At 40.2% G+C, this 12,178-nt stretch overlaps 1 protein-coding gene across 1 annotated transcript in view; it reads right to left on the minus strand.

Annotated features, from left to right (window-relative positions):
- Nucleotides 1-3,551: 3,551 nt before the first annotated feature.
- The window catches only part of LOC110333736 (testin-2), a 17,263-nt gene continuing 8,636 nt past the window's right edge, over nucleotides 3,552-12,178 (minus strand). Inside the window, exons 6-8 of the mRNA XM_021215418.1 lie at nucleotides 5,929-6,091; nucleotides 5,201-5,318; nucleotides 3,552-3,918 (exon numbers count right to left, since the gene is read on the minus strand). Coding sequence (XP_021071077.1) covers nucleotides 3,819-3,918; nucleotides 5,201-5,318; nucleotides 5,929-6,091 — 381 coding nt within the window. The 3' untranslated portion in view covers nucleotides 3,552-3,818. The remainder of the gene's footprint in view (nucleotides 3,919-5,200; nucleotides 5,319-5,928; nucleotides 6,092-12,178) is intronic.

Raw genomic sequence — 12,178 nt, forward strand, 5'->3', positions numbered from 1 at the left:
TGGGACATAAGTAGGCTTGTCTTTACTGTTATAAGTTCTATGATTTGTGTTTGTATTTCTTCCACCTTAACTGTGGTGTGTTTGACATGTTTGTTGGTTTTTTGTTGTTGTTTCCCTCCTCCCCCAGACCAGGTGCACTGTGATTCCCATGCTTGGTGCTCTGCAAATTCTAATTGGTGGTGAGCATGAGAATGATGCTGACAAATAGCCCCACAGCATAGATAAATGTGATTTCTCGGTCCATATGCATCAAATATACAATGTGGCTTTGGCAAAGGGATAATGATTCCACATAAGCAGTGGGCATAGTTTTTTATATCAGCTCTAGTAATTATTTCCATTCCTAACCATAGAAGCCACTCTAAGGAAGGCCTCTGCAAACCAGTGGCCTGGCCACCATCCCCTAGAAGCTGGTAACAAAGGAAATAAAAGACAAAGCAAAAGCCACAATGAACAAACAAGAATAAACACACCCCAATGTAGAAGGCTAACACTGATTTTGAAATAGTAACTAACCAGGAAACAGGAAGGAGTAAGAGAGTAGAATCTAAAACAACAAATTGAGAAGACAAGTGAAAGTAGTCACTTGTAGCCCGAATTCCATGTACTGTCTCAGTGTGGCACCAGCAATCATGAAATTAACCTTATGTCAAAACAAAGCAACCAAACCAAACCAAACCAAACCAAACCAAACCAAACCAAACCAACCCAACCACGACAACCACCACTACCCAGCCTCTGACCTTCAACCAAGCATGCTGTCATGGTAATGAATTAAACACTTCTCTTCATTTGTTAAAAACAACTCATATACCATTCTTACCCAGCATTTAGTGCAAAGTACATTAAAACAATCCTGTGAGGTTGATTCTCTTGAGACTCCCTCCCCAAGTCCTTCCTTGGGTACTTTGTTTGCTATGTATCTGGTATGGTTCATAGAGCCTCCAATCTGGCAAAGAATATGATTTTAATAAGAAGAGGTTTTTTTTTTTTTTTTTTTTTTTAAATTAAAATTACTGGCCAGGACCCAACCAGAGATTCAAAGTTCTCTAGGTAAGGCCTCAGCTATTATTATTCTAAGGACTTTAAAGGCAAATCCCATAAATTTACAATTTGTGGGTCAAGTTGACTCATATCCTGTCTCGATGCAAGCAAAGCTTAACTCTTTTTTTCTTTTTTAACAGATGCTTGAGTTATCCTAAGCAAGCAAGCATTTCATACACAAGAGGAACTTAGCAGTTAGCCTATTAACCGTGTGGCCAATTATCCTGTAAGAATAGCTGAGGCAGAGAAAGATTTTACAAAAATCAGCAGTTTATAAGAATAGCCCAATTGTTTAGGGAAGTCATCCATTTGGGGTAAGTTAGCTAGAGGGTACATTTTTTCAAGATAGGAGCAACCTCCACATGGCTTATAAGCCAAAATCAATTTTGTTTTTACAAACCATTCCAGCCGCAGTAAATTATCCTCTAAACATAATGCTCACCATCACATACCATACCTTTATAATATAATTTCCTCTCAGTCCAGTACTTGTATTAAGACCTTGGATACACTGGGCAGGTCGAGATGTCTATTTATCTATTTCTTCTTGAGACCTCCTTGCCTTTACTTTAAAACTCAAAGCCAGTAACTAAAAAGGGACTTGCTGGGCAATTTGTTACTGTACCTCTTTCTTTCCTGGGGTTGACATCATTTTCCCACAATACTGTAAGCAAAGGTGATCCACTTATGTGCTGTAGGACACTTGCCTCTGAATGCCTTCCATACACTGAGAAGTTTGTTCACTAACTGTGATAGGGTCAAACACAGACCTGTCACTCTGGTAATGTAACAAAACATCCACACACTTATATAGGCACATGTTAAATCTACCTATATCTTATCTTTGTGTCTTTGTATCTAGAAATAAATTCACTGTATAGTTTTGAATTTTTTGTTGTCTCAAGGGATCTAACTTTTCATCTTGCTATTTTTCCAATCTAAGGATTCATGTTTCATGCCCACCTCAATCCTTGAAAGGATTTCAGCCCTTGTCAGTATACAAACAGTGAGGATACGATGGTCAGAGTATACAGAGCTCTATTTTAGTGACATTGGCTTAGTCACTCACAATTAACAATGGCCTGGTTGGGTCTATAAAAGAAATCCAACCTCTCTGAGACTGTATCTCATGATTCTGGATCCAGGTAGATCAGAAGAGAGCAATTCCCTGAGCCCAAACAGAAAGGTGCAATGAACAGTAAAACACCCAGTCAAGAGGAGTCTTCTGGAAATGAAGCTTCACCGTGGCTGTCACTGCCATCCAGGTGACCAGAGATGGAGGTAGATGGACCCGAAATGTAGGTCCCTCAGGTCTACCCTCTTTTTGTGTACATTCACTTCTGTACTGACTCTTGCTCAAGTGGCCTCAGCCTACCAACGACAAAGCATTGAGTAATTTCATCACCTTGTTTGTTACACAAAGGATTCTATGTGTTCACCTGTAAACCACAAGGAATGACATCATTTCATATCACTATGGCAAAGGCAAAAGGGGTACATCACTGCTGCTCTAAAGTCCTGACCAGACAATAGGCATTTCACCCTAGCAGGTTATAGATAATATCCCGTATCATGAAGGATGCTCAGGTACCGACATGATCTGTTCTTAGAGAACTAGACCACTCAATCCAATGAACAATATCATAAGAGTTTCTGTATGGACACATTGGTTTCTTCTCTCCCCTTTGTATCATTTTTACTTATTTTTAATTTTAATTTTAGTTTACTTCCATCTTCAGATAGATGTTCAATTTAGACTGTTATAATCACATCCACAACTCTTTAACATTACACTATCAATGCTGGACACAGGTTGAGTGAGTGTCCTTATCTAAAATTAGAGGACACAAGTATTCTTGTATTCATTTTTAAAATAACTTTTTTTATTGACTCTTTGTGAATTTCATATCATGTACTCAAATCCCACTCATCTCCCTTCACCTACGCCTTCTACACTTGAAACCTCCCAAAAGAAAACAAAAAAATAAACAAATAATAAAATCTTGCTGTAGAAGCAACAGTATACCCTTTTGTACCAACATCTTTACTTGCAAATGTTCATTGTAATGAGTCATTGGTCTGATGTGAGGCCTGGCTTTTGCTACACCACCAATCAGATCCTTACCAGGACCCCTCTTGGATATCCTGTTTTTCGCCTTGTGTCATGGAGATTTTGCAGCTTTGGATCGTAGTTCATAGATGGGGTATACACTGTGGTGGGCCTTAATCCCAGGACTTGGGAGGCAGAGGCAAGTGGATTATTTGTGTTCCAGGCCAGTCTTGTCTATAGAGTGAATGCCAGGACTACATAGAAAAATCTCAAAAAAACTAACCCTCTTAAAGATACTTCTGCATTATTTTAAGTCTCTCTCTCTCTCTCTCTCTCTCTCTCTCTCTCTCTCTCTCTGTCTCTGTCTCTTTCTCTCTCTCTCTCTCTCTCTCTCTCACACACACACAATTATGTCCTCATGTTCAATTAAGTAGTGAACTAAAAAAAGAAGTCCTACTATCTTTTTGAAACCAAGCTTTATTTTGAATATGTAAAATTGTGCAGCATTTTAAAATGAATATTCAGATTTTTTAATGAGAGTCACTAATACAACGCTGTTAATGGCACTAATGTTTATGAGTTTAATTCACATCAAGTGTGGCTCCTCAGTGACTCAACTGCCTCTCCCCTCTGCCCCCACAACAGAGGCTGGTCTGTGAGAGGAGAAACCCTGCTCAGTACATTCCATTCCTAGTCCTCTCCTTCCTTCTCATTGTGCAGCAGCTCAGACGATGGGGTATGTGGCGAATGTAGCAATCCCACAGTGGTTGTTCCAGTCTTTGGCAATCTTTATGTATCCCTTCATGCCCCATTCCTCACCCCAGCTGAAAGAAGAGCATGTTCTCCATTAGATGGAAAGAACACAGTGCAGCAGCTTCACTGCAATACATTCACTTAAGCACCAAGCCAGAAAACACACTGAATAGAAAGATTCAGAAAAGATAGAGGTTCATCTCCTGGATACCAATAGTTGAATCACACAGGACTCTGAAAAAACACCTCAGAGATAGTACAGGATGTCTTTTTATCTACATAGGTATAAAACTAGAATGTGTCAGGATTGACAAACTAGTTCAAATTCCATATTAACCTCTGTCCCAAACCATGACAGAATCACCTTGGGAACTAAGGGGGTGTATGGGAAGAGAGGGTGGGAAGATAGCCCATGTCCGGCCAGAGTTCCTCCTGTGCTCTGGGCAGGCGGATGCAGGAGGGCTGGCAGATGCTTTCTACTTGGCCCCAGGTGGGCATCTAAGCCAGGGGGGATGGACAATGGGCAGCCCCCATACCAGGGGCCTCGGGGCAACACCCTCGGCCCCAGGGTTAGGAGAGAGGGCTGAGGGAAAGGTTCCCACGTAGGCGAGAGTCCTTAGTCTGGACCTTGATTGGAGCACAGGAAGGCCTTTCATCGGGAGATTAGAAATGGCTCCGCTCCTTAGAGGAGAGCCTGTCCCATCCAAGTGCAGCCAGGCTTGATGAACAGAGACAGTCTATGGTTTTAGAGTTTTATTATAGAAAGGCAGGAAGAAAAGAGAGAAGGTGGAAAGAGAGAGAGACTGGCCATGGCTAAGAGGAGAGAAGGAGAAAAGGGAGAGAGAGAAGAAAGGCTAGAGAAAGAGGGAGAGAGTAAGAGTAAGAGGGAGAGAGTAAGAGAGAACGAAGAGAGAGGGGAGTAAGAGTGAGGTGGGACTAAGCAGCCTCTCTTATGGTGGGCTTTTATCTTTACTGTTGCTAGGTAACTGTGAGGAGTTTAGCCTGAAGGTCAGAAGCTTGGGACATTGTCTACATGACTACTAGCCGCTTCTCCTGTGGGGGCTGTGGAGGCAGTAACTTCGACAGAAGCCTTGAGTCCAGGACACATGAGGGGATTGCCTACCGTGCCATGTAGGTGAATTAACACCACTCTGGGGTTCAGACCTCAGCTCAACTGGAGACCAGACTGTCTGTGCATAGCCCAATGACACACAGAATCATTCTGTTATTTCCATACACTAGAACTTCTGCATTCAACCGCTAGGGGATGTAGATTGCTGTATATGTATTTAAATACTGTATACAGTAACTTTCTTTTGAATTTTAAATACAAATATATTCTGAAATTCATACCTGTTCTTGACCAGCCAGTAACTGTTGCCATCTGATTCTTCTCCCTCAAAGCCATAACCGACCACCAGAACAGCATGATTTAGGTGAACCCTTTTGCACTGTGGCTCATAATAGATGCCTAAAAAAATAAAAACGAAGCTGAGGTGAGAGGTTCCGGTGACCTCACCTCATCAACATGTAAGAGAGAGATTTCTTCAGTTAACTGAGATGACATACACAAGGTAAGACGAAACAAGAGTCTTCATTGTTATCAGGGCTAAGACTATAAGCTCTCAGATAAATACATTAGAAGTAAAATTTAGCATAAATCCTTTGGTAAAGACAGTTGCTTGGTTGCACACAAAAAAATCTTATTGACTTACTTGTAGGTTACTCCAAACAAACCCCACAGAAAACAAGAAGCAATGCAATGGAAAAGTCCTTTATAAGAATTATCTACATAAATGAAATATCTAATTAAAGTCTTAAAGATCAAACAACTGGAGAAAATTTAAGTAAATTATACCACGTGAAACATAATGCTAATTAAAAAATATTAAGGATGTGGACTCATGGAATTATATTTAAGTAATGTAAAGTAAAAAAAAATAAGATTCCTCATATAGAACATAAAATCCACAAATGGAAACATTTACATCAAATACTATGTATCAAAGAAATCACAAGATCAATTTGTCATGGTAGTGGTACAATGTTTATGCATAGATTACTAGAAGGGAGATACTTACCACTGTCATAGAACTGGAAGGAACCATGGCTGGCATCAACTGCAACAGAGATGGGCCCCACTTTAGCCACTGCCTTCATAAGGGCTTTCTCACTTCCTGGGATTTGCACAAAATCTCTGACATTAGCCGCAGAATTCTCAGCATGGTACCTGCACTTTCTACCCTTTTAAAGTTAAGGGGAAAGAGATTCATTCATTGCCATCTACCTCCTGGAAAACATGAGCTAGAACCACAGAACCCAGCACACTGCAGATGAGGATCCTCAACTCACTGTTCTTATAAAACATTCCAGGAAGAGAGGTTCTACTGGGAGATTTGGAGCTGAAGATTAGCTTACTTGTGTTCAGTTATACTCATAGGTCTTCTGTCCATAACAAATATTCACAGTGGAGAGATGTGTCTTGTGTGGAGTGGCTTTCCTATTCTTTGTGTTCACAGCAGCAGGAAGGGGTCCTTGGAAAGCTCCCCTCAAATAACCATACAAAGGCTAATGCTGTCAGTGACAGTAATGGTGGCTTAAAAGTCATCCCAGCACAGTCATTTTTTTTTTTATTATGTTGAGCTATGTCCCCTGTATCCATAGATTCTCCAGAAATTTTATCATGAAGCAACATTGGATTTTGTTAAATGTATTTAATGAGATGATCATGTAGGTTCTCTCCTTGAGTCTATGTGTTGAATTATACTTATTAATTAAATATATGTATGAACCCTGCATGTCCGGGGTGAAGCCGACTTGATTGTGATGTCTGATCATCTGGGTGTATCCTGGAATTTAGCTAACCAGGATTGTGCTGAGAATGTTTGCTTCCAAGTTGATTAGAGAGACTAGCCTATAATCCTCTTTTTTTTTTTTGCTTTATTTTTTGTCTGGTTTTGGTATTGGGGTGCCCCTAGCTTCATTTAATAATTTAGAAATGTTCTTTCCTTTATACTTGATGGAGTAATTTGAGGAGAATTACTGTTAGCTCTCTGTGGAAGGAACACTATGCTGAATCCATCTGGCCCTGGGCTTCTTTATAGCTAAGAGATTTTAATTACAGAATCTATGTCAGTTGTTGAGTTCATATAGATTATTTACTTCAGTTTAATTTAACTTTGATAGGCCACATGCATCTAGACACCTACCCATTTTTTAAAAAAATATTTTCCAGGATAGGGGAATATAAAACTTTACTGAACAACTCCTGAACTGACAAATTTTTCCAGTGTCTGCTGTAATTTTTCCCTTTCCATACCTAATTTTAATAATTTTGGTCTTCTTTCATTTTATTTTTTGTTAATTTGAATAAAGAGTTTTCTTGTAGACTTTAAGGGATTCATATGGTTGATGGTTAAGAAATAGATGCATATTTATTACCCTGCACAAAACTGAAGTCGGAGTGGATCAAAGACCTCAACATAAAACTGAATACACTAAATCTAACAGAAGAGAAACTCATTGGTATAGGAGATAACATCATGAATAGAACACCAATGGCTCAGGCACTAAGATCAAAACTTAATAAGTGGGACCTCATGAGACTGAAAATTTCCTGTAAGTCAAAGGACACCTTCAACCGGACAAGACAGTAACCACATTCATACTGACAAGGATGTAGGGCAAGGGAACACTCTTCCGTTGCTGGTGGGAGTGAAAACTTTTACAACCAGAAAACTGGTAATAGTTCTACCACCAGACCCAGCTATACCACTCCTGGGCATAAGCCCAAAAGATGCTCTCTCTTCCCAAAAGGACACTTGCTCAACTCTGTTCGTAGCAGCTTTATCCTTCATTGTTAGAAACTGGAAACAACATAGATATCCCTCAACTGAAGAATGAATAAAGAAAATATTCTTTAAACAATGGGATGATACTCAGCTATTAAAAACAAGAACATCAGGAATTTTTCAGGCAAATGAATGGAACTAGAAAATATCCCGAGTGAGGTAACCCAGACCCAAAAGGACATGCATGCATATACTCACTTATGAGTGGATATTAGCTATAAATTACAGGATAACCATACTATATTCCACAGATCCAAAGAACCCAAATGATGGGGGGGGGGGCAAAGGGAGGTTGGTTGATTCTTTCTCAGAAAGGGAAATAAAATAGATATCAGAGGTGGACGGAGAGAGGGAATTGGATGGGAGAGGGAATGGGGATGGGAGTGGAGAGGGAGGATCAAGTGTAGGAGAGAGAACACAACCGGATGTGGGGGGAGGGAGAAGCATCTCTAGGACATGCCAGAGACCCGGGATGGGGGTAGGCCCCAGAGTGGCTGTGGGGGTTACTCTAGCTGAAACTCCTAGAAGTGGGGAGTATGGAGCCTGAAGTGGCCACTTTCTCTAGTCAGGCAGGACTCCCAGTGGAGGGATAAGGATAGCAACTCTCCCACAAAACCTCTGACCTAAAACATGCTCTGTGCAGGGACCAAGATGGGGAGAATGGACAAGCAATGACTGGCCCAAATTGAGATTCACCCCATGGGGAAGAACCGCTTCCTGACACTATCAGTGATATTCTATCATGCTTGCAGACAGGATTCTAGCATAACTGTCCTCTAAGAGGCTCTATTCAACAACTGACTGAAACAGATGCGGAGACCCACAACCAAACATTAGATGGAGCTTGGGAAGTCTTGAAGTAGTGACGGGCAAAAGGATTGAGGGACTTGAAGTAGATAGGGACTCCATAGGAAGACCAAAAGAGTCAACTAACCTGGACCATTTTGTGCTCCTAAAGACTGAATCACCAACCAAAGAGTGGACCTAGGTCCCCCTGCTCATATGTAGCAGATGTGCAGCTTTGTCTTCATGCAGGTTCCCCAACAACTGAAGCAGGGCTGTCCCTGAATTTGTTGCCTGCTTATGGATCCTGTTCCTCTAACTGGGCCACCTGGTCTAGCCTCAGTGAGAAAGGATTGCCTAGTTCGACAGTGACTGATGTGCTGGGTGTGGGTGTGGGTATGGGGTGTGAGGGTGTGGGAGGGAGGGATTCAGGATGATGGAGATTGGGAAGATGGTGTGGGGGTCTCTCCTTTCTCAGAGGAAAATGGGAGGAGGAATGGGAGGAGATGAAGGGGGGCTGGGAGGAGAGGGGGGCTGATATTGAGAAGTACCGTGAATAAATTAATTAATTTAAAAAGATACTATACAACCATTAAACTGTGTTTACAGGGAATAAAAGGTTTTGTTCATACATTAGGGGGAACAAAATCAAGGAAATGTGGGTAGAAAAACATAAGAGAACAACAATGGGAAAAGCCCATACCTTTTAAGATATAGCACAATCTCAAGCCCTAGAGGTGGAAATGCCTGTTATATAGATCATTTCACTTTGTTTCTAGTGTGGCAAGGTTCAGAGAGCTCCTAGACACAGGGTGTGCTTCTTTTTCAGATTATGCTGTTGGCAACAAACTCAGGCAGAGAGTTGTGTTAGTTCACAGCCAGCCTGCCTGGTCTGTTTGAGTAAGTTCAAGGCCAACCATGGCTGCATAGTAAGATGCCATCTCAGAACCAAAACAAACAAAATGCATTGTAGAAAGTGGTGAAGAATATCGCCAAATGCATGGAATTATTAATTACTCACTTTATGAAGTACAAGGGAGGATGGTTTCAATACATTTTACATGAAGAAAAAGTACAGATCCTAGAGGAGAGTCAGAACTAATGTGGGAAAATGTGTAATTGTGTTTCCAGTGTGCTTCACTAAACTCATCCTTCTGCTCTGTCCTGTGGAAATAATAATGACCTCTAGGCTTCCCTGTAATAGTAAACTCATGTTTTCCTCCTATGCTTGTAATCTGTATTTTTAAAACAACATCACATTTATATTTTAAAGGTCTTAAAACTCTGTTTAAGTAGATTTTTATCTTAAATAAAACATATTTTTTCCAAAAATTTTACATGGAAATTCAATGAATAAATGTGATTTAACATTTATATAAAAGCAATAATGGGCACACAGAAGACCTCAGGAAACTAAAACCCTTCAATATAGCAACAGAAACCATCATCCAAACAAAGAGGCATCTTGCAGAATGGAATTATTATTGCTATTACTATTATTATTATTATTATTATTATTATTATTATTATTGGTTTTTTGAGACAGTGTTTCTCTGTGTAGCCCTGGCTGTCCTGAAACTAACTTTGTAGACCAGGCTGGCCTCGAACTCAGAAATCTGCCTGCCTCTGCCTCCTAAGTGCTGGGATTAAAGGCGTGCGTCACCACGCCCGGCTGGAATTATTATTACTATTATTTTTACCAGCTATACATCTGACAAATGATTAATATCCAGAACATGCAAAAATTAAAAACACCAATACAAAAACAAACCCAGCACAAAGAAAACAAATACCCAACTAAGTTTGGAGGGCTTAGAACTAATCAGAGTTCTCAAAAGAGGGAATAAGAGAGCCAAGAATTACTTTTAAAAATGTTTAACATCCTTAATCATTAAGTAACTACAACTTTAAAATTGCTTTGAAATTTTATCTTACTCCTATCAGAATAGCTAAGATAAACAGATGACTAAAATCGACTGGTATAAGTGTAGATAAAGGGGGTTACTTATCACTGTTGGTGGAAGTTTGGATATCAGAGAACAGTTTTCTCAAAAAGCCAGAGATAGATCTACCCTATGATTCAGCTACAACACTTGCAGGCATATAACCATGGGGTCTAGGTCCTAGCACTGAGGGACTTGCTCATCCATGTTCATTGCTACTTTATCCATAATAGCCAGTAAATAGAAACAGCCTAGATGTCTTTCAACTGCTGAATGGATAATTAAGACTTTGTACATATACACAATGGAATATATTCAGTTATAAAGAAAAATGAAATTATGAAGTTCAGGTTAGTGGGTGGAATTGGAAATAATTCTGAGTGAGGTAACTGATACCCAGAGAGATAACTATATCAGGTTCCCCCTCATATATGGTTGCTAGCTCAGGCTTAGGTATCATTTCATAAGGGGGTGTTAGTAGTGGTGTGTAAATGATTATAAAAGAGATAGTGAGCATGGGAATAAAAATTATGTATTGAGACATGTGAGGGATATTGCACCCATGGAATCAGAGTTATGGCTTTACACACATGATCTTCACCTGGCAAAATATCAAGATGGACAGTGAGAGGATCATGAAGTCCTGGCTGTAAAGCTATAGGCAGTTGATAGCTTCTTTTTTTCCCCAATTTTTATTAGGTATTTACTTCATTTACATTTCAAATGCTATCCCCAAAGTCCCCTATACCCTCACCCCCCGACTCCCCTACCCACCCACTCCCACTTCTTGGTCCTGGTGTTCCCCTGTACTGGGGCATATAAAGTTTGCAAGACCAAGGGGCCTCTTTTCCCAATGAATGCTGACTAGGCCATCTTCTGCTACATATGCAGCTAGAGTCAGGAGCTCTGGGGGTATTGGTTAGTTCATATTGTTGTTCCACCTATAGGGTTGTAGACCCCTTCAGCTCCTTGGGTACTTTCTCTAGCTCCTCTATTGCGGGCCCTGTGTTCCATCAGATAACTGACTGTGAGCATCCGCTTCTGTGTTTGCCAGGCACTGGCATAGCCTCACAAGAGACAGCTATATCAGGGTCCTTTCAGCAAAATCTTGCTGGCATATGCAATAGTGTCTGTATTTGGTGGCTGATTATGGGATGGACCCCTGGGTGGGGCAAGTTGATAGCTTCTTTAGAAAAACAGTAAGTTTTCTTTATGGATACGGCCCCTGAGAGCTTACTTATGCTTCAGTCAATGATATTATACTCATGTATATACATGAAATATTACATGGACTAACAGGAATAATAATAATAATAATAATAATAATAATAATAATAATAAATAATGGAGCTAAAACCACCCAGTGGAAAGAAGACAGCACCTTCGACAAATGGTGCTGTATCAACTGGTGGTTATCATGTAGAAGAATGCGAATTGATCCATTTTTATCTCCTTGTACTAAGCTCAAGTCCAAGTGGATCAAGGAACTCCACATAAAACCAGAGACACTGAAATTTAGAGAGGAGAAATTGGGGAAGAGCATCAAAGATATGAGCACAGGGGAAGAATTCCTGAACAGAACAGCAATGGATTGTGCTATAAGATCAAGAATTGACAAATGGGACCTCATAAAATTGCAAAGCTTCTGTAAGGCAAAAGACACTGTCAATACGACAAAAAGGCAACCAACAGATTGGGAAAGAATCTTTACCAATCCTAAATCAAATAGGGGACTAAAATCTAATATATATATA

The sequence above is a fragment of the Mus pahari genome, chromosome 16 (genome assembly GCF_900095145.1).
Source record: "Mus pahari chromosome 16, PAHARI_EIJ_v1.1, whole genome shotgun sequence".
In the NCBI taxonomy this organism is placed as follows: Eukaryota; Metazoa; Chordata; class Mammalia; order Rodentia; family Muridae; genus Mus; species Mus pahari.